This window comes from Delphinus delphis, chromosome 20 (genome assembly GCF_949987515.2).
Source record: "Delphinus delphis chromosome 20, mDelDel1.2, whole genome shotgun sequence".
In the NCBI taxonomy this organism is placed as follows: Eukaryota; Metazoa; Chordata; class Mammalia; order Artiodactyla; family Delphinidae; genus Delphinus; species Delphinus delphis.
In genome coordinates, this window is record NC_082702.1 from 2,587,792 (window position 1) to 2,611,846 (window position 24,055).

At 43.5% G+C, this 24,055-nt stretch overlaps 1 protein-coding gene across 1 annotated transcript; it reads right to left on the reverse strand.

The window, feature by feature from the left end:
* Position 1: 1 nt before the first annotated feature.
* LOC132416947 (sulfotransferase 2A1-like) lies at positions 2 to 22,293 on the reverse strand. Its single transcript, XM_060000579.1, is given in 7 exon segments — positions 2 to 168; positions 1,992 to 2,054; positions 2,057 to 2,168; positions 3,637 to 3,731; positions 8,471 to 8,597; positions 21,821 to 21,944; positions 22,127 to 22,293. Coding segments are annotated over 7 exon segments (801 nt in total). The 3' UTR covers positions 2 to 55.
* Between the last annotated feature and the right edge of the window lie 1,762 nt (positions 22,294 to 24,055).

The following is a 24,055-nucleotide window of genomic DNA, read 5'->3' on the forward strand; positions in this document are numbered from 1 at the left end:
ACACAAGAACATCAGGAAACTCAGCATCTATATCTGATCCAGGAATATAAGGCCATTATTCCCATGGGAATAGGTCTTGAGTGAGCCCAGCCATCTTCTCCTGGTATATTTTATCAAAGGCTTCACTCTGGGCCACTGTAAAGTGACTTTTCCAGTCCCCAATGATTCCTGTCAAATATACAAAAAAATAAGTCCAGATCAGGTTTATAAATAAGGTCTCAAGACTTCACTTGAGCGTCTTCTGTGTCTGTCACCACTGCCAATCTGTCACGAACACTGAACTGGAAATTGCAAGGCAATATTACCGAGTGGTTAAAAGTTTCTTGTCCAGAGTCCGACGGCCACTGGTTTTTGGTAGTATATTTGAGTCTCCAGTTTGCAATCTGTTTATATTGTGAGGTTTGAATAATCACAAAAGGCAACCACAACAGTAATAACACCTAACCTACATGAAGTAATTTCTCATATGCCAGGCATTGTGTTAGGATATTACATGTATACCTCATTTAACCAGCCACACATTTCTTTAGGACAGTGGAGGTTCTTTTCTCCCACGCTGCTCTTACCCTGGGTCGTGTAGGTAGACATGGTGTACTTGTGATTGATTGCTACCCCCAAATCATGCCTTCTCTTTCTTTTTATTTTATTTTTTATTTTTAGATGTGGACCATTTTTTAAAAGTCTTTATTGAGTCTATTACAATATTACTTCTGTTTTACGTTTTGGTTTTTTGGCCACGAGGCATGTGGGATCTTAGATCTCCAGCCAGGGATCGAACCTGCACCCCCTGCATTGGAAGGCGAAGTCTTACCCACTGGACTGCCAGGGAAGTCCCTTTCCTTTTATTTTTAACTCTCCACCCTTGAATATCACCGCAAACAGCACTACCCAGTGTTTTGTACCTTGCAGTTTTTTCTACCTCTAATGCTCTTCCCTTGGGTAACCAAGCAAACAGTCACATGTCATCTTTTCCTTGAGGTCTCCCCAGCCCCACTCTTGTACACTGCAGGTTGAAAATGGAAACTACCCACTACCTGCCATCAACACCCTCATTCCTTCTGTGTAGTGAACATCTTTGGTCTCTAGTATAGGGTCTCAACAGAAGGCTTGGCCTGGAGCTAAGTCACATGTCTTTCCCCTCATTTTTCTTTCCCCAGGGTTTCTATTTGCCAGCTCCTTTTGGTGGAATAGATATTCCCATTGTCAATACTTGTAAAGGGAGGGTCACTCCATGGGGCGAGGGACCACACCAGTGTTGTGAGCGGGAACTCTAACAAGAAAATGTGAGGGTGCTCTACACAACAACCAACACCGAGGACATGAGTGGGGACAGGGAAATACATTATTCATAGGCAGGGCTTCATCTTCACAAGTTTTCTTTAGGACCTTATAAATATCCCAAATCATTCCTTAAACTCTCCAAGTCAGGTGCCACTTTTGTGATTTTATAGACTCAGATATTTTCCTCGCCCCATATCTTAGTTTATCCACAGAAGCAGAGGAATTCTCTGTCCATTTCTTCCAGGTCCTAAAATTAGAAATGCTCAGGCATAAAAAAAGAATGAAATTCTGCCACTTGCAACAACATGGATGGACTTGGAGGTATTATGCTCAGTGACATAAGTCAGACAGAGAAAGACAAACACTGTATTTTATCACTTATGTGTGGAATCTAAAAAATAATACAAATGAATGGATGTAACAAAACAGAAACAGACTCACAGATTTAGAGAACAAACTAGTGGTTACCAGTGGAGAGAGGAAAGGGGGGAGGGGCAAGATAAGAGTAGGGGATTAAGAGGTACAAACTACTATGTATAAAATAAATAAGCAACAAGGATATATTGTACAGAACAGGGAATGTAGCCATTGTTTTGTAATAATGTTAAATGCAGTATAATCTATAAAAATACTGACTCACTATGCTGCACCTGCAACTAATATAATATTGTAAATCAAATATACTTCAGTTTTAAAAAATGCTCTCTTACCTTTTCTCATGAAACCTTTGCTTTGATCCATAAAGATATCAGGTGATCGGGAATAATTGCTATTGTATTATCTCTCACGGTCTTGAAGGATGCATTCTTGAGGACTGCATTCAGTTCTTCTGGGCTTAGCTTCTTGCCCAAGAAGTGGCTGAGCGTCTCTACACTAGCTTGTATGTCCTAGGATGAGAACCACAGAGAGTGGAAAGAAAATGACAATCGGGAAAAAGAGAGCAAACAGAGACAGCAGAGAGTGATGACCAGGCGGAGACAGAAAATAAGCGAAAGCAGGAAGAGGATGAGCTCGTCATGCTCGTCTGGAAATGTGCAGTCCAAGTGTGGGACAGAGGAGTGTTTATAAGAGACAGTCTATTTATTTTTTACTTTATTTTTATTTATTTATTTATTTATTTATTTATTTATTTATTTATTTTTGGCTGCATTGGGTCTTCGTTGCTGCGCGCAGGCTTCTCATTGCAGTAGCCTCTCTTTACTGTGGAGAACGGGCTCTAGGCTCATGGGCTTCAGTAGTTGTGGCTCAGGGAAGTCCTGAGACAGTCTATTTAAAGTTACGTTGGCCACGGGCTTCCCTGGTGGTGCAGTGGTTAAGAATCCGCCTGCCAATGCAGGGGACACAGGTTCAAGCCCTGGTCCGGGAAGATCCCACATGCCGCGGAGCAACTAAGCCTGTGAGCCACAGCTACTGAGCCTGCGCTCTAGAGCCCGCGAGCCACGACTACTGCGCCCATGTGCCACAGCTACTGAAGCCTGCGTGCCTAGAGCCCATGCTCTACAACAGGAGAAGCCACTGCAACGAGACGCACATGCACCACAATGCAGAGTAGCCCCTGCTCACCGCAACGAGAGAAAGCCCACACGCAGCAACGAAGAGCCAATGCAGCCAAAATGAAATTAATTAAAAAAAAATTTACGTCGGCCACTTTCTCTGGAGGTCAGCCAATGCTTCCTATGAATACTGACATATTCAATTCCTATCAGTCGGTCTGGGAATATGTAAATACTTTTGCCTCTATCCTGACCCTGCCAAGCCCCATCTGCCTTCCATACCCACCGGACACTGCCCCTGGGTTCCCAGATTGCTTCAGATTTTTGCCATGAAATCGCTGATAGCCCTCAGTATGTTACTAAACTCTTTGTCAGTGCCTGCATTAAATGTTGTAAAAAGAAATAAATGAGAAAATTGAAGAAAGAATGTGTACAACCTAAGGAGGTCAAAGAAGAAATGACCCCTCTTGATTTCCTCCCAGGGATTAGATCCGATTGAAAGGGTAGAATAGAAATATTAAAGAATGGATGAGAGAGTGGCATGGACTTATATACACTACCAAATGTAAAATAGATAGCTAGTGGGAAGCAGCCGCATAGCACAGGGAGATCAGCTCGGTGCTTTGTGTCCACCTAGAGGGGTGGAATAGGGAGGGTGGGAGGGAGACGCAAGAGGGAGGAGATATGGGGATATATGTATACGAATAGCTGGTTCACTTTGTTATACAGCAGAAACTAACACACTATTGTAAAGCAATTATACTCCAATAAAGATGTTAAAAAATTAATTAATGAAATTAAATTGAAAGAATGGATGGAAGATAGACAGCCATGAGATGGAGCTAGAGAAAATGATGGTTACCTGTTGCAGCTCCTCATACGATATCACCAGGAAATTCTCTTTTCCTTTCATCTGCAGCCAGTTGTGAATATGGTCAAACCACGATCCATACAGCACTGCAAGAGAAGCGGAGAGAGAAGTACCTGGTTCACCCTCGTGGACCCCACCGCCCCGGGAATGCTGCCCGCTTGATGCACACCCTATGTGTCTGATGAGCAAGTGAGCAAAGCGGGAGGAATCCTTGTCCTTTCCTCTTCGTTGACGTGAGAAATAGAATTTCTGCCTCTACTGCCTGGATGGCCACCAGGTGGTGCCATATACAATGCAGTATTTAAGATGGGCATTTAGGGCTTCCCTGGTGGTGCAGTGGTTGAGAATCCGTTTGCCAATGCGGGGGACACGGGTTCGTGCCCCGATCCGGGAAGATCCCACATGCCGCGAAGCGGCTGGGCCCGTGAGCCATGGCCGCTGAGCCTGTGCGTCCGGAGCCAGTGTTTAAGATGGGCATCTATTTAAAATGGGTAACCAACAAGGACCCAGTATAGCACAGAGAACGCTGCTCAAAATTATGCAACAACCTAAATGGAAAAAGAATTTGAAAAAGAATAGATACATGTGTATGTATAACTGAATCACTTTCCTGTACACCTGAGACTATCACAACATTGTTAATCAACTGTACTCCAACATAAAATAAAAAGTTAAAAAAAATAATGTGTCACATCTACCTGTGATGAGATTTTTGAACTGTAAAGAGAATTCAGTTAGCAAATGAAAGAGCTAATTTTAAACTCCTTCTAATTTGGAGTCCATGTCTTTGTTCTTTCTGCTATGAATACAGTTTCTTTCCCCTATACCAGAAACACATGTCTTTTGTATGTCCTTCACCCATCCCAAACCTTTGGAACAGCACATAATGTGGAAAAAAAATTTTTTTTTCCTTTCACAATGTGCGTTTGAGGAGTCGTAGGTCAAATGATCCTGTCACTTAGACATTGTTGAATAAGGCATTAGACACATGCAAACCTGTGTCTCTTCCCCTGAGATTTTTGGTCTTCATATCAAGAGTAAACTTTCCAGAGGAAAAAAAAAAGAGCAAACTTTCTGTCTCTCCTTGTATAACTGCACAATACTATATAAGTTCCCCAATTCAGGAATGGTCAGTTCTCTTTCATATCATGCGAACCAAATTAGCAGAAACCTAAGTTGAGACAAAAAAAGAAAAAAATTTTTTCATATTATTTTCCATTGTGGTTTTTTACAAAATATTAAATATAATTCCCTGTGCTATACAGTAGGACCTTGTTGTTTATTTATTTTATACATAGTAGTTGTATCTGCTAATCCCAAACTCCTAATTTATCCCCCCAACTTTCCCCTTTGGTAACCATAAGTTTGCTTTCTATGTCTGTGAGTCTATTTTTGTTTTGTAAATAAGTTCATTTGTATCATATTTTAGATTCTACATATAAGTGATATCATATGGTATTTGTCTTTGTCTGGCTTACTTCACTTAGTATGATCATCTCTAGGTCCACCCATGTTGCTGCAAATGGCATTATTTCATTCTTTTTTATGGCTGAGTAGTATTTCATCGTGTGTGTGTGTGTGTGTGTGTGTGTGTGTGTGTGTATCACATTTTTTTTGTTCAGAAGATGAAAATTTCAAGGAGAAAGGTGCAGAGATATAAGATCTTCTGTTTAATCCCATGGTTCCAGCTATTCCTACAGGAATATAGCTCGTTGAATTTTTATGTTGGATTCACTGAGACGTGCTTGAATTATTTATCCTGTTTAATTATAATTGTTTGGACTTCCCTGGTGGTCCAGTGGCTAAGACTCCATGCTCCCAATGGAGGGGACCTGGGTTCCATCCCTGGTCAGGGAGCTAGATCCCACATGCCGCAACTAAGATTTCCAATGCCGCAAATAAAAAGAACCCGCATGCCACAACTAAGACCCGGCGCAGCCAAATAAATAAATAAATAAATGTTTAATTATAATTGCTTGATCTGTTTTTTATGTTTAAGGTTGTTTGCAACTAAGGGTTTGGTATAATTAAATAGGAGAGATAGTTGTGTTTGACATAATTAGATGATAAACTCCAAGAAGTTAAAAAAACAAAAGGCAAGATTTTTCTCTACCTTGCAATAAAGACACCTAATTTTTTCTTACAAGTGTGGAGCAGGTTTCAGCACAGTCTCAATTATTACACTCCCAAATCCAATAGGGAAATTGAGGCTCCTAGAAGTTAGGTCCTCCTTCTGCTGAAAAAACAGCTAGTAAAATGTTGAACATTCACTGTCTGCACACGGACACTGGGAACGGTTTTTTTGTTTGTTTGTTTTTTGTTTTTTGTTTTTTGTTTTTTTTGGCCGTGCAGCTTGTGGGATCTTAGTTCCCCAACCAAGGATCGAACCCATACCCACTGCAGTGGAAGCACAGAGTCTTAACCACTGGACCACCAGGGAAGTCCCCACTGGGACCTCTTAAAGGAGGGCATTTCATCCAGGAACGTCCAAGATTGTGGCCAGGAGGAGCATGTTTGTGATAGGAAAAATTGTAGTAGTTAAAAGTATGTTTCCTCTGTGGCTCTACAAGGGAATCAAATAGGATTCCAGAGCACTGGACAAGCTGACACAACCGAAACAGGTGTTTAAATTTTTTTGGCATTAAAGCCCTTTAAAAATATCTTTGATGGAAATCCAGATCCAAAATTTTAGAGTTTTCTTCAGAAATAATATTTTTTAATCAAAATATTGCATAAGTTAAATTCCAAGCTCTTGGGAATTCCCTGGCGGTCCAGTGGTTAAGTCTCCACACTTTCACTGCTGTGAGCGCAGGGTCGATCCCTGGTCGGGGAACTAAGATCCCACAAGCTATGTAGAGCAGCCAAAAAAAAAAAAAAAAACCAAGCTCTTTAATACAATATTTAAGGTTGTCTCTGATGGTGACCAGGCAGATATTAGTTGCTTCTTTTATATATATCTTTATTGGAGTATAATTGCTTTACAATGTTGCATTAGTTTCTGATGTACAACAAATTGAATCAGCTATATGTATACATACATCTCCATAACCCTTCCGTCTTGAGCCTCCCTCCCACCCTCCCTAGCCCACCCTTCTAGGTGGTCACAAAGCATCGAGCTGATTTCCCTGTGCTATGTGGCTGCTTCCCACTAGCTAGCTATTTTACATTTGGTAGTGTATATATGTCCATGCCACTCTCTCACTTCGTCCCAGCTTACCCTTCCCTCTCCCTGTGTCCTCAAGTCCATTTTCTATGTCTGAGTCTTTATTCCTGTCCTGCCCCTAGGTTCTTCAGAACCTTTTTTTTTTTTTTGTTTCCATATATATGTGTTAGCATACAGTATTTGTTTTTCTCTTTCTGACTTACTTCACTCTGTATGACAGACTCTAGGTCCATCCACCTCATTTAGTTGCTTCTTTCTTATCGCACCCAACTCTCCAAATTTTACCAAACTCTTCTCTCCTCATGCCCTTTCCTGTACTTGTCCTCCGTCGTTGTTCATTGGTAGCCTACGCTACAAACTTTTCTCCACATCTCAATTTTTAAAATAGTTAGCAGTGGATTCTAGAGGTCACTCTGTAATAGAATGGCAACATTCCTTTTTTTTTAAGTTGAGTAGCATTTCATTATATATTTGGTGGCAACTTTATTTTTTGCTATTACAAGTAAGGATAATTTGAATAGTCTAGTAAATCCATCTTCTGCTTCTCCCCACCGCAACTTTTTTTTTTTTGTATTTTTGCTAGTGTATTTTTTTCCACTGGAGAAAGGGGAGTTAAACATGAATGTGTAAATGCTAGAATGTTAGAATTTGCAAGATGACCCTACATGGGTTAGTACTGTTATCCATGCCACCAGCAACATATGAGCGTGTTGGTCTACCCAGAGTCTCACCGCCACAGCATGGGTCAAATGTTTTGAATGCTAGCTGTGCTACAGCAGAATGATAGCCACACAAAAGTGTCCACAGCCTGATCCCCAAGTCTCTGCATACGTTACTTTTCATGACAAAATGGACTTTGAAGATGCAATTAAATTCAGGATCTTCAAAGGGAGAGATTATCTTGGATTATCCAGGTAGAAACAACGTAATCACAGGTCCTTATGTGAGAGCGGAAAGAATGTCAGAACCAGAGAAGGAGATGTGATGACAGCAGAGTGTGGAAGGATGTGGTCCACGTGCCAAGAAATGTGGGCAGCCTCTAAAAGCTGGAAAAGGCGAGAAGTGAATTCTCTCCTTGAGCCTCAAGAACAGAATGTAACCACACCCGCACATTAATTTTAGCCCATACGGCATATTTTGGATTTCTGAACTCCAGAATGTAAGATACTTTTTTGTTTTATTTATTTAGTTTAGTTTAGGCCACGTCAGGTGGCTTGTGGGATCCTAGTTCCCTGACCAGGGATTGAACCCGGGCCCTCAGCAGTGAAAGTCCTAACCACTGGACCACCAGGGAATTCCCAATTTTCTGTTGTTTTAAAGCATTAAATTTGTGGTAATTTGTTACAGCAAGGAGAGGAAAGGCATACACTTTCCACTATGACAGATGAGAAACTGTATATCATTGTAGTTTGAATTCATACTTCTCTTATTTTGAGTGTGGTGAATTATCTTTTTATATGTTTATTATATTTAGAAAAAATTGGGGAGAACACAAAGCACATTGGCTAAGATTTCTGTTGTTAACAGGAGGGACTACAGATTTAGCGACATCTAGGTTTCGATTACAATGTGGTTGTTTAAATCATGGGACAGTAAGACCTGGGGATGAGACGCAGAAACTTCCCCATTCCACCTGGAGTCCACATTTTGAGTCAAACTCACCATTTCCTTGAAGGAACCGTTCCGAATATTCTTCAAATGATTCCGGCTCTCTGATAATCTTTACCATTTTCCAGAAATGATAACCGGAAGTAATAACATCTCTGGGATTTCTCATTACATAAATACACTTAAATTGTAAAAAAAGAGAAAATGAGAATAAATGTATCCATTTCCCTTGCTCCACACTTTTCACACATGGAGAAAATGCCAACGCCCATTAAAGTGTCTGGCTACAATTTAGTCTTTAATTCATTTATTTAACAAAATATATTTAGAACCCACAATGTGCCAGACATTTAGTTAGATTCTATAGAAGGAGCAGTGTATAATATATGGATTGTTTCTGCCCTTAAGAACCTTATGATACATGGAATGATGGTCTTTAAAGTTTTGAGAGGCAGATGATGTTATTACATTTTGAAGAAGTCTGACTTTTATTGGGATTCTGCCCTATTCACTGCTATTCCTGGAATTTCATGTTCCAGGCCTCACTATCTTTTCCTAGGAATTTCTACGATATCAGTATTTCCCAGGTACTAATCAGACAGATGTGAATGGCCAACTGTATATAAGGGTTCGTTTATAATATTCAAAATGATGGCATGAATAAACTCATGCTGCTGTAGATGGTGAAACCTCAAGAGGAAACAAACTTTCAGGGTTCTCAAAACAAACTTTTTAAAAAAAAAGGAACTAGTTTTATGTCAGTAAACCTGGGCTAGGACATGCTGGATCAAGTGTTATATCAGGTCATTTCCAATTCGGATCATTGCTTTACTCCACTGCGGTCATAATCTGAGCTGGGTATCACTTATATGTGGAATCTAAAATATGACACAATTGACACAAATGTTTAAAATCAAATGTCAAATCTAAAATATGACACAAACACACAAATGTTTCTCTTCTGTTCTTATTTACAGAACAGAAACAGACTCACAGACATAGAAAACAAACGGTTACCAAAGAGGAAGGCGGGGAGGGATAAATTAGGGGTATGGGATTAGCAAAGACAAACTACTATATATAAAATAGATAAACAACAATAAGCGGATTCTTAATCTACTTATTATATTTCTTAAAATAGATATAATTCATTGAGTATGCTTTAGGCTCTGATCTAAGCTAGGCTGTCAGTAAAAAATGTGGTCGCTACGGAAACTAACAAATTTTGTCTGTTATTGGTCTTTTTTCAAATGATCTACACATTCCTTTCGGATGTGGCTTGAGGTCATCTTAATCATCACATTCCTCCCAGCCCTTAGCACAGATGAATAAATCCTGCTGGTTTAAGCACACAAAAATGGAGCTTCAACGACATTGCACTATTTGTTCATAGACAAAATCTGGAGAACTGAGGTTCAAACCAGAATTTTCTGGCGTAAAGTCATAATCATTTTACAGAGTGTGGTCTTGGACTATTTTTTGTTTGTTTGCTTTCCTGTTTCATGTATTCTTTCATTCATTCAATATTTTCTTTCTTTATTATTTTATTTTACTTAGGTATAATTGACATACAACATTATGTTCGTTTCAGGGGTAAAGCATAATGATTCCAAATGATGACCACAATAAGTCTAGTTAACACTGGTCACCAGACATAGTTACAGAATTATTTTTCTCTGGTGATGAGAATGCTTAAGATTTACTCTTTCAGCAACTTTCCAATATGCAGCGCAGCATTATTAACTAGTGTCACCAGGTTGTACATCACATCCCCATAATTTATTTATTTTATAACTAGAAGGTTGTACCTTTTGACCTCCTTTACCCATTTTGCCCACCACCCACCCTCCACCTCTGGCAACTACCAATCTGTTCTCTGTATCTATGAGCTTTTTTTTTTTAATTTTGGATTCCACATATAAATGAGATCAAGTGGTATTTATCTTTCTCTATCTGACTTATTTCACTAAGCATGAATGTCCTCAAGGTCTATCCATGTTGTCACAAATGGCTTGATTTCATTCTTTTTCATGGCTGAGTAATATTCCACTGTGCAGTTGACCCTTGAACAACATAGGGGTTGGGGGTACTACCCCCTACACGGTGGAAAACCCAAGTACTGCTATCTCTGCTTCAAAAGCAAAGGAACTGATACTCACCCAAGGGCAGGAAGTGGAAACAGTTTGGATAGAATCAGGACTCAAACCCTAATTCTTTTGATTCCACATATTGTGCTCTCTAATCAAACAGAAACATTTCCCCACACTTAGTTAATTTAAAAAGCAATAAAATGGGGCTTCCCTGGTAGTGCAGTGGTTGAGAATCTGCCTGTCAGCGCAGGGGACACAGGTTCGATCCCTGGTCCGGGAAGATAACACGTGCCGTGGAGCAACTAAGCCTGTGCACCACAACTACTGAGCCTGCACTCTAGAGCCCACGAGCCACAACTACTGAGCCTGCATGTCACAACTACTGAAGCCCATGCTCCTAGAGCCCATGCTCAGCAACAAGAGAACCCACCACAATGAGAAGCCCGCGTACCGCAATGAAGAGTAGCCTCCGCCCACCACAACTAGAGAAAGTCTGTGCACAGCAACGAAGACCCAACGCAGCCAAAAATAAATAAATAAAATAAATAAATTTATTAAAAAATAAAAAGCAACAAAATGAAAATACAGTACTATATTTATTGAAAAAAACTTTGTATAAATGAAACTCACAGTTCAAACTCATGTTGTTCAAAGGTCAACTGTATGTATGTGTGTATATATATATATATATATATATATATATCTCACAACTTCTTTATCCATTCATCCATCAGTGGATACTTATGTTGCTTCCACATCTTGGTAATCATAAATAAGGCTGCATTGAACATGGAGGTGCATCTATCTTTTCAAATTAGTGTTTTCGTTTTCTTTAGATAAATACCCAGAAGTGGAATTGGTGGATCTAATGGTAGTTCTATTTTTAATTTTTTGATAAACCTCCATGCTGTTTTCCATACTGGTTGCGTCAATTTACATGCCCACCATCCAATATTTTCTTAAATCTCTATATTGTTTTAAGCATTCTGGTAGGTTGGTGTAAAATGGTAAAAAAAAAAAAAATAAAAAGTTACAAAATAAACCTGGTCTTCATAATCATGGTGATCACAGTAAAATAAATATACCTGACAATAAACAAGCAAACAAATAGAAACATAGTACAATATTAATATTATGGAAAACACTGTGATGTTAGAATATTTTGATCATACTTCCACTATCACATCACATACGATTGTTTGAGGGAGTTTCATACATTTTTTCTTCTTCCTTTTATGTATTTATTCATTTTTGGTTGCACAGCAAAGTGATTCATATATATATATATATATATATATATATATATATATACACACATATATATATATATATATATATATACACGTTTTCAGATTCTTTTCCATTATAGGTTATTACAAGATATTGAGTATAGTTCCCTGTGCTATACAGTAGGGCCTTATTGTTTATCTGTTTTACATACAGTCGTGTGTATCTGTTAATACCAAATTCCTATTTCATCCTCCCCTTTCCCCTTTGGTAACCACAAGTTTGTTTTCTATGTCTGAGAGCGTATTTCTGTTTTGTAAATAAGTTCAGTTTCACACAGTTTTGATAATACCTTCGGTGTCACGTTTTAAACTATAATCTAAGATGAGTGAAGATGCATATTTACAGCACAGGGTCACTCAATGTTAGGGTCCTCCTTTAGGGGTCCTGAGATTATGCCTCAGAGGTCTGTGGATCTATTAAGTGGGAAAGACATGCCCTAAATGATTTCACGATTAGAAAGACCCAGTGGGATTTCAAACATGTGTTCCAATCCTACATTTCTTCTGAAATACAGATGCTGATTTACAGTTGAGACACCTCCCATATGGTCATATCAATGTTGGGTACCTAGGGGTTGGGGGTGCAGCCAGGGTTTATTTAATTAAGGACCGAGTATTCTCTGGAGCAGCAGCAGGGAGATTGTCTGGTGTGTGCCACCATAGCTTGGAACAAGCTTTTCTAATATGCTCACTTCACTGAATCACATTTTTTTTAATTTATTTTTTTAATTGAAGTATAGTTAATTTACAATGCTGTGTTAGTTTCAAGTGTATAGCAAAGTGATTCAGTTATACATACATGTATATCTAATTTTTCAGCTTCTTTTCCCTTATAGGTTATTACAAAATATTGAGTATCGTTCCCTGTGCTATACTTGTTGTTTACTTATTTTATATATAGTAGTGGGTAACTGTTAATCCCAAACTCCTAATTTATCTCCCCCACCCCCACCCCTTTGGTAACCATAAGTTGGTTTTCTATGTCTGTGAGTCTATTTCTGTTTTCTAAGTAAGTTCATTTCATTAGTGTCATTTTTTAAGATCCCACATATAAGTGATATCATATAACGTCTGTCTTTGTCTGACTTAACTTCACTTAGTATGATCATCTCTAGTTCCATCCATGTTGCTGCAAATGGTATGATTTCATTCTTTTTTTGGCTGAGTAATATTCCACTGTATATATGTACAACATCTTTCTTTTTTTTTTTTGCTGTACACGGGCCTCTCACTGTTGTGGCCTCTCCCGTTGTGGAGCACAGGCTCCAGACGCACAGGCTCAGCGGCCATGGCTCACGGGCCCAGCCGCTCTGCGGCATGTGGGATCCTCCCAGACCGGGGCAAGAACCCGTGTCCCCTGCATCGGCAGGCGGACTCTCAACCACTGCGCCACCTGGGAAGCCCGTAATACATCCTTCTTAATCCCAATCTTTGGCTTGGTCGTGTCTTTTGGTTCGATGCCCACCAAGAGGGGTATCCAGTTTTTGGGTAACAGTGGGTCATGGGTCATTGTCGCCCCTCACAAGATTAAGAAAGAAGTTTATCTCCTGAGGAGGTCTGGTTAAGGCAGGTGCACAATACACATTGAAGGGGAGGGAGGAGGCCCAAACAGGCAGAGAAAATTCTTACATTTAAATTTTCTTGTCTTGACATAAAATATGAATTGGATTTCATCACAGGTGTTGTCACATCACTGGAGGAATTCACTGTGATCAGCGTAGGGACTTCCTGGGTGGTCCAGTGGCTAAGACTCCGAGCTCCCAATACAGGGGGCCCGGGTTCGATCCTGGTCAGAGAACTAGATCCCACATGCATGCCACAAAGAAGATCCTACATGCCGCAACTAAGACCCGGTCCGAGGAATAAAGACGCAGACGTAGAGAATGGACTTGAGGACACGGGGAGGGGGAAGGGTAAGGTGGGACAAAGTGAGAGGGTGGTATGGACATATATACACTACCAAAGGTAAAATAGATGGCTAGCGGGAAGCAGCCACATAGCCCAGGGGCGGGATAGGGAGGGTGGGAAGGAGACACAAGAGGGAGGGGATATGGGGATATATGTATACATATAGCTGATTCACTTTGTCATACAGCAGAAAGTAACACAACACTGTAAAACAATTATACTCCAATAAAGATGTTAAAAAAAAAAAGAAGACCCGGTCCAGCCAAATAAATTAATATATATATATATATATATATATATATATAAGTGTGATCAGTGTGACTGACAAGGACAGGACTTGAAAGCTTGGGCCTGGTTTTCTGCAGATCCCACCCCATGTGCCTTTACCTCTGCTGATTTTGTCATGTATCCTTAGCTGCAATGAACCATAGCTAGGAGTACAACTCTACGCTGAGACCTGTGAGGCTTCCTAGGGAATCATCCAACCCGGGGGTGGGCTTGGAGGCCCCCAACACACCCACATTCAGCCCTGTCTGCCTCCTCACCCTGCCAAGTCGACCCCACATCTGTTGCCCCCCAGGCTGGGTTTGCCTTGATGCACCCTCCTTCCCGGTACTTGCCACCGATATCCAGGTGTATGGATATACTTTTTCAAGCTCATCTAGATTCCATACATACTTTTTATATTTTCTTCCAGTATTTTACATCTTTTTTTTGAAACAACCAGCTATGTGATTTTGCCTGAATAACTATTATGGGATTCAGTTTCTTTATCTGGCAAATTAGGGGATTGGTCTAGTCTTATTCATGGTCCCCCTCAGGCCTCAAATTCAAAAATATTGTATGACCGCGTGTCAATTTTTTTTTTTTTTTGGCGGTACGCGGGCCTCTCACTGTTGTGGCCCTTCCCACTGCGGAGCACAGGCTCCGGACGCGCAGGCTCAGCGGCTATGGCTCACAGGCCCAGCCACGCCATGTCATGTGGGATCTTCCCGCACTGGGACACAAACCCGCGGCCCCTGCATCGGCAGGCGTACTCTCAACCACTGTGCCACCAGGGAAGCCCCCGGCATGTCAATTTTTAAAGCCTATATATGAGGTGGAAAACTCAAATGTTTGGAGGTGTTAGACACACAGGATCAATGAGTGAAGTGTGGTAACTATGGCTGACAGTGAACCAGGCAACAAAAGACCATCCAAAGCTGTGTAACCAAGACAACCTACCACCTGGGAGAAAATATTTGCAAACGATGAGACTGACAAGGGTTTAAACTCCAAAATATACAAACAGCTCATACAACTCAATAACAAAAAAAACCCCAAACAACTCAATAAAAAAATGGGCAGAGACCTAAATAGACATTTCTCCAAAGAAGACATACAGATGGCCAACAGGCACATGAAAAGATGCTCAACATCACTAATTATTAGAGAAATGCAAATCAAAACTACAATGAGCTACCACCTCACACCAGTCAGAATGGCCATCATCAAAAAGTCTACAAATAACAAATGCTGGAGAGGGTGTGGAGAAAAGGGAACCCTCTTACACTGTTGATGGGAATGTAAATTGGTGCAGCCACTATGGAAAACAGTATGGAAGTTCCTCACAAAAGTAAAAATAGAACTACCATATGATCCAGCAATCCCAGTCCTGGGCATATATCCAGAGAAAACCATAATCCGAATGGATACTTGCACCCCAGTGTTCAATTGCAGCTCTATTTACAATAGCCAAGACATGGAAGCAACCTAAATGTCCATCGACAGATGGATGGATAAAGAAGATGTTGTACATATATACAATGGACTATTACTCAGCCATAAAAAGGAATGAAATAATGCCATTTGCAGCAACATGGATGGACCTGGAGATGGTCATACTAAGTGAAGTAAGTCAGACAGAGAAAGACAAATATCACATGATATCACTTACATGCGGAATCTAAAATACAACACAAATCAACATACCTACGAAAAAGAAACAGACTTGGAGAGAACAGACTGGTGGTTGCCAAGGGGAGGGAGGTGGAGGGGGAGGCATTGGGAATTTGGGATTAGCAGAGGCCAACTAGTTTATATAGTATGGATAAACAACAAGGTCCTACTATATAGCACAGGAAACTATATTCAATATCCTGTGATAAACCATAATGGAAAAGAATTTGAAAAAGAATATATATATATATGTATATAACTGAGTCACTCTGATATACAGCAGAAATTAACACATTATAAATCAACTTTACTTCAAAAAATTAGAAAAAAAAAGCTGTGTGACCTTGGGGAGGGCACTCAGCTTCTCTGTGCCTGTCTCCTCATATGCAAAATGAAGATGACAGCAGAATCCACTTCAAAGGCTTGGTGTAGAAACCCACGGAAGTCATTTGCATACTGCATTTAGCAAAATATCTAGCAGGAGACTAGAACTTGACAAAAGTTAGCCAGTACTATTATTAATGATTTTAAAATTGAAATAATAAGAAACTACCCTTTAAGTTTCAGGGACAATGACATGAGAATAATGCAGGTAAAGCATAAGCACGTAAGAGACACTTAATAAAAAGTCACTGTATTAGTCAAGGTTCTCCAGAGAAACAGAACCAATAGGAGATATATCGATACAGATATATACTGTATATTTATTATGAAAAATTGTCTTATAATAATTGGTTCACGATTGGCAGAGAAGTCCCACAATCGGGGAGAACCAGGAATGCCAGTGGTTCCAGTCCAAGGGCAAGAGAAGACCAATGTCCCAGCTCAATAGTCAGGCAGAGAGAGTGACCCCTACCCATTGGGGAGGACCATCTGCTTCACTCAGTCTACCGATTCAGACACTAACTCTTCCAGAAACATCCTCACAGACACACCCAGAAATAAACATCTGGGAACCCTGTGAGCCAGTCAGGTTGGCACATAAAATTAACCATCACAGTCCCCCAAAAAGAAGGTGAGGGAAGATTTATTTTGAAAATACCATAAGACCATATTATAAGACATCACAAAGTGGTGAGCCACGGGCTATAGCCAGCCTCCACGTGTGTTTGGCCAATATAGTGTTAGCAAAAAAATTTTGATTAGTTCCCATTTCTGAAAATGGAGATGCTCTCCACATGCATTGGAATTTCTTGCGGGGGGTATCACAATTTAAGAGAATTAATTCTAGGTCTGCATTCCACGTGGCGACGCTTTGCTGGAGATTTGGGATGGCTTCGCAGCATGCAACAATTCCCATCGCTCCCTGCGTCTCACAGCCAGACAGCTTCCCTCACTTGCCCCATTCGCCTGGCTCCCCCGAGGGAGCCGAGATTGAGATCCCCGGTAGAAGCAGCACCCCTAGTTCCGTGGAGCAATTGCGGGATGCGGCCACCAGGTGGCACCACGGCTGCGTGCTGTTCAACCACCAGGTGGCGCGCGAGTCATTCCCACGGGCCAGGGTCTCTCAGAAGAGCATCTCACACCTACCAGAGGCCCTACTATGTACCAGCAGCCTCACGTGTTTCTTAAATCAATCCTCACGCGTACACAGAGGGAGTCATGCTTCCTACGTGGCAGCGGAGGCTCAGAGACAGAGGCTGTGACTCAGTGTCTCCATTTATAAGACAGGCGTTGCAGCAAGGATTCCATGAGATGGTGTGTCACGTTGTTGGCAGAACTTCTGCTTCGTAGTCAGGGTCTTTCCAGCTCCGGGGTGGAACCCTGACTTTCAGCTGGTCCGAGGGCAGCCTGATCAAGGCTACACTTCTTGGCCTCCCTTGCAGCCGGTGTTCTGGGCCATGGGACGTGGCATAAGTGGTGTACCCTCCTCACCCGCCTTCACCTCATCTCTCCTCCTTTACATTTCCCTGAGCTTCTTCCCAGAAATTGTCCCTGGGGTACCCCCTGCCCCGCCTCCCCTCCCCCAGCTCGGGTGAAGGAAGTACTTACTTGCTCATGATCCCCTGGGAGCCTGTACTTTTCCTCCTCATAGCACTTTTCACATTCTTATGGTTACCTATTCATTTGTCTTCCCGACCCCTGCCAACACCACCCCATCCCAAAGGTGTCTGCAAGGTGCAGCTGACAGCCTCGTGGCAGGGCAGGCACTCTTGAGCGGCAGGAACGAATGCGGACGTGCTTCTGGACTAAAATGCCAGGCTCTCAACCTGGGCTGCGCCTCCTGGGGAGTTTTTTTTTTTTTTTTTTGGCCCCAGCTTCATTGAGCTATAACAGACATATAACACTGTGTAAGTTTAAGATATAAAATGTGTTGATTTGATATATTTATATATCGCAATGATTACCACCATAGCATTAGCTAATGCGTCCATCCTATGACATAATTACAATTTCTTTAAAAAAAAACCATCCCAGCACCACCTGGAGCCAAGTGAAGCCCAGTGTCTGCGATGGGGCCCCGCCATGGTGATTCCAAGGGGCAAGAGATTAAGTAAATGCTATAGGTTGCTGTGAAGCTTTGCAACTACGAAGGACCAGACCTTGCCATAATTTAGCGGTTATCAGGTTTCTATGACCCTTAAAGTACTGAGTAAGAATCTTAACTTTCTCAAGTGTCTGTAAGGAGCCTAGCGCTCCTTAACTGACCCTTCAAGTGGTCAGAATATAAGCAGCTTTGGGCGGGAAAAAGCTCTTTGCAGGAAAGAGCTCTCTTCAGAAGGCATCCCTTTGTCTTGTCACTAATCTTAAACCAGGTGCCCCCATGCTCTACTTATCTCCGGCCCTAACACACCTTTCAAATCTTTTGATCACACAATACCTTGCCTAACCTGTTGGTTTTTCCGTAGATCAAAGATGTAGAGGGGCTTCCCTGGTGGCACAGTGGTTGGGAGTCTGCCTGCCGATGCAGGGGACACGGGTTCGTGCCCCGGTCCGGGAAGATCCCACATGCTGCGGAGCGGCTGGGCCCGTGAGCCATGGCCGCTGAGCCTGCGCGTCCGGAGCCTGTGCTTCACAACGGGAGAGGCCACAACAGTGAGAGGCCCGCGTACCGCAAAAAAAAAAAAAAAAAAAAAAGATGTAGAAATGAAGAATAAGTAATTAACTGATGACCAGACCAGATCTCTTCCCTAGCTTCCCCTTCAGTAATCCTTCAAACAAACTGTGTGAACAAGATAGCATCTAGAGAAAAATCACAAGAAGTCAACAAGACTGCACACAGCCTGCACACAGTGGAGGATGGTGATGACTCTGACCCCCCATCTCAGTGATTAACCGAGATGACCTCCCTGTTTCCCTTTAAAAGTTTTCATGACAGAGCAGAATCTTTAGAGGTGGTTTTGGGGAGATGCTGAGTCCACCATCTCCCCAGACTGCTGGCATCCTGATAAAAGGCAGCTTTCCATTCCACCGACATTTGTGAGTATTGATTGGGCAGGCGGCAAGCAGCAGGAGTGATTCGATAACAAGAAGCCACAAAGAAAAGTCTTGGAGTGTTTCCCTCCTCCCACCACCCCCAACACAGGATGACCGTATCAGCCCGGTTTCCTAATCCCCCTAAGTTTATCCCTTCTCCACATCATTTTCAAACTCGAGCACATCGCACATCAGAACCACCTGAAGGCCAGTTAAAACACGGCGTGCTGGCCACACTCCCTGTGTTTCTGGTCTGGAGTGGGCCCCAAGGAATTTGCGTTTCTAACAATCTCCCAGAAAGTGCAAGTGTTGCTAGTCAGGGGACCCGCAATTTGAGAACCATTAGCCTGAGTACTTTTTTTTTTTTTGGCCGTGCTACACGGCTTGCAGGATCTTAGATCCCCGACCAGGGATGGAACCCTCGCCCTCGGCATTGAAAGCGCTGAGTCCTAACCACTGGACTGCCGGGGAATTCCCAGCCTGAGGACTTTTTAGATTTTAATTTTCATGAAATAGTAATGAGCTCGTACTCAGACTGGCTCTCATCTACATGAGGTAGATGCATCTGAGACTTCCCCTGCCCTGTGGGGTGGGCACCATGATGCAGGCGTGGAAAGGCATTGGGAAGGCAGGTGAGGCAGGCCCTGTATCACCACCAGACTCCCCCAAGGCTCGGAGGATCACTCGGAGGTGCGTGGGCTGTCCTGGTCTTGCTCAGAGTCAAAAAGAAAGGTGGGGGGGGGGCTTCACTGGTGGCGCAGTGGTTGAGAGTCCGCCTGCCGATGCAGAGGACACGGGTTCGTGCCCCGGTTCGGGAAGATCCCACATGTCGCAGAGCGGCTGGTCTCGTGAGCCATGGCCGCTGAGCCTGTGAGCCATGGCCGCTGAGCCTGCGCGTCCGGAGCCTGTGGTCCGCAACAAGAGATGCCACAACAGTGAGAGGACCGCGTACCACAAAAAAAAAAAAAAAAAAAAAGAAAGGGGGGGCCTTTCCTAGGGGCACAGAGGACCGAGGAATCCAGAAAAGGGTTACATGTTCCAATTCTGACACCAATTACAACGCGTGTTTTTTTTACACAACACCAAGCAATTCTCTGACACCAGCTGGGCGTCCAACAATTCAACTCAATTCTAACAATATCTACCCAGAGACAGCTTCAGATCCCACAGGTTAAGGGCTCAGTCCCACAAGACTGCCCTGTCCCCTCCATGTCAGACACCAAACACATATCCAGGTTGTCACCTGTGCTTCTGACCCACTGGCTATGGATTTGAGGCTACAACGACCCCCTCCTTGGGCTCAATTAACTGGTGAGAGTGGCTCACAGAACTCAGAGAAACATCTTACTTACCAGATGACCAATTTTTTATTTTATCTTATTTTATTTATTTATTTTTGGACGCACCACATGGCATACAGGATCTTAGTTCCCCGACCAGGGATTGAACCTGGGCCCCCTGCAGTGGAAGCGTGGAGTCCTGACCACTTGACCACCAGGGAACTCCCACCACATGACCAGTTTATGATAAAATAATGTAACTCAGGAATAGCCAGATGGACCAGATGTATAGGGCAAGGTGTGAAGAAAGGGCTTGGGGCTTCCATGCCCTCTGCGGTGCTCCGCTCTCCCAAATCTCCATGTGTCCACCCACCTGGAAGCTCTCAGAACCCCACCCTCCTGGGCTTTTATAAAGGCTTCATTACCTCGCCATGCTTGATTAAATCCCTGACCGCTGACAATCGCCAGTCGCTAGGCTGGCGCCCCTGGCAACCAGTCCAGAGTCCCTACGTGCTTGCCAAAAGCCATCTCACTAACGTATCAAAAGCACCTTTATCAACTCTCATTACTTATGAAATTCCAAGGGTTTTAGGAGCTCTATGCCCTAAAGAATGGGAACAAAGACCAAATATATGTTTCTTATTATAAACCACCCTTGGATATTGCTATGAAATCGCTATATCAGAGATGGCAAAACGCGTGGCTAAGGGCAGATCTTTTGACATTAAGGAGGTGTGCTGGGTCTAGTTACTTGCTCTGTGTCCCTGTTCAAGTGAGGCAGCCTGCTTCAGGCTTGACTTTCTTCTTGGTGAATTGCGGATTTTTGAGAGGAACTACATTCATGGGATTGCAGTGAAGGTTGAGTAATAGAAGCGTTTTATAACGCTTTGGCACACGATGAGTATTTGATACGTGATAGCTGGCATGAGCTGATACGAATTCTATTAAACCTGTAATGTCTATCATTTTTCGAAAGCGATTTTGTGCCAGCCATTTTGCATTTATCATCATTAAAAAATAATTCTAAAACAATCATCAATGACTACTGAACTCTTGTTAGAAAACATTCTTAAGAGCTGTGGGTGTGGTGCAAACTCCTAACCAGGATGCCTTATATCAGCCCAGAGGAGGGAGCGGGCGAGGCTCAGAACACGCATCCCCTTCAAATTTGCTCCTTCTCCTCCCAGGGGGAGCTATGACGTCACATGCGAGCTAGGAGTGGCTGTTACCACGGAGACTGGGAATCCCAGTGGGAAACCCGGGTAGGGTATCCGGGGATCTCACTCACCTCCCCGGGGCACTTCTACGGAGCCCGCAGTTCTGGCCCCGGGAACGCAGCCCGGAGCGCCTCGCGTGCGCAAATATGGCCGTGCCCCAACGCGACCTACGACCCCACCCAGCAGCCGGAGGTTTGCGGACCCCCGACCTCCACTAACCGAGAATGCGCGTGGGGCCAACGCAGTACGCACGCGCACCCCTGACCTGTCCTTCAAAGCTGGTGACGTGGTCGCTCCGCCAATCAGGATCCCTCTTCCAACCTGGCCCCGCCTCATTTTTCTGGCTTTCGGCGTCTCGCTGTCTCCAAGGCAACCTTCGGACTGAGGGCCTGGGGAAGAGAGTCCCGGAGACTTCTGGATATTGTAGTCTCAAAGGGGCAGAGAAACGGGAGGCACACTTGTTCGTAAAAAGGAGACTGTGATAACAATGGCTGTATTCAAGGATGACTTCGTGGATAGAGAACGCTTGTAAATGGTTCTCAAACTGTTATTTTCTGGGGAAAAATAGCACCCGGATCCGGAAGTGGCCGCCGAGCAATCGGGCCGCCGATGGGAATGAGAAATGTCCCTGACCCAGCGTTCCCGTTTTCTATCCCTGGCCCTGCTTGCCAGGTCCTTCCTGCTAGGTGGCCTGGCCCGTTCGCTGGCCTCGGGGTCAGCTGTGGGGGGCTCGACCATCACTTGTGGAAGTTTCTGAGCCTATCGCGGTAACCATGGTAACACCGCACGCTCGCTCCCCGCCCCTTGCGCGGTGACGTCACGCGCCGGGCCCTGTGATGAGGCGTTGAGCTCGTGCGCCTGGGGAGGGCGGTGATGGGGCGGGTCCTGGGAGGAGCCCGGTGAGGGCGGGGCCGCTTGTGAGCTATCCGCTTGGGGTCGGGGAAGCTTTATTATCGAAATAATCACTGGTAAATGATCGTACCTGCTTTCTAGTAAGTGCTAAGAGACTTCGCTGGATTCACTCGCTCGTTTTTGTTTATTATTTTTTTGCTCCCAATTTGGTTGGAAACCCAGACTTTCCATTTCAGGCCTGTCTCCATGACAAATGGGCCACTAGTGAGTCTCAGGAGCACGCCCGCCTCCCCCTGCCCACCCTGGGCCTTCATTTATTCATCCAGCGGGTCGTTATTAAATGCCCGATAAGTGCCCGTTGCCATGGAGACAGCAGGGAACAAAGAAGGGGATGGACGTTTTGAGCGGGGAGACGCAGAAAGTGAACCCATGTTTTTCAGCCTCAGCGTTATTGACATTTGGGTCTGGGGGCCGTCCTGTGCACTCTAGCGTGTAGAGCAGCATCCCTGGCCTCCCCCTATGCCCAAATTGCTGTATAAGAGTTTTTGCTCCCCACTTAAGGACAAACTGGAAGTTGTAGGTCCATATACCCAAACTAAAAACAAAGCAAAACCAACCTCTGGTCCTATATCAAAGCATTGGCAAATATGTGGACAATTACAGATTTTAAAGTATTTTTCATTGCCCCTTTTAACCAACTTTTTGATGAACCAAACGACTGGTCCTGATTGTGATGATTAGAAGTCTTATACACTCTTAATATCCCCACTTTATAGATAGTAAAACACGGCACTGAGGAACAATAATTTCCCCAGAATGGCAATCCAGTAAGGGGTGGAGCTGGGATCTGGACTCAAGTCTTCTGTATTCTCCACTTACAAAGCAGGCAGCATAATAGAACCTCCTTATAGGGTTGCTGCCAGAATTACGTGATAGATAGGACTCTTCGCACACCTGCCACCCCACATGCAAAGTCTCAGTGGAAGAACCAGGCACTCAGCAATTTCAACAAGTGTACACTTTATTACAGAAACAGCGGGAAAGAGTTGATAAAGGCTGAAGAGAAGTTGTGGGGGAGGCCCCTGCAGATGCTCACTCAGCTACACTCTGGGCCCATCTTCTCAGAGACACCTTCCTGCCATGCCTCAGGGCAGATAGGCACTATTCCTCAAAGGACCCAACTCATTACCCTCCAAATCGGCAGTCCAGGGAACAGGGAGTTGAGACTGACTACCTGGGAGATGGAGGACTCATGAAGGTTGAGCCGAGATGGAGCAGGGCCACTAGGAATCACAGCAGGGATCGTTTCTAAGGAAGGCAAGAAAGGAGGGAAATGTATCTGTGCATCAATTTATATCCTAGACCACTTTCCTTGCTCACTGGGCTCTGCTCACCCTGCCCCTCCAACTCCCCGAGCTGACCCACTACCTGGAACATGCTTCCCTAGATCTCAGCCGGCTGGCTCCTCCCCATCACTCAGTGCAAATGTCTTCTCCTCAGAGAGGGGTTCTTCTGACCACCCAGTGGGACAAATCTTCCCCCTCCAGTTCCTCTCTGTCACAGCACCTTCTAGGAAACTCAGATGATTGCTCGTTTATCCCCTGCACTCCCACTAGAGGGCATGCTCCAAGAGCACAGGGAGCTCCCC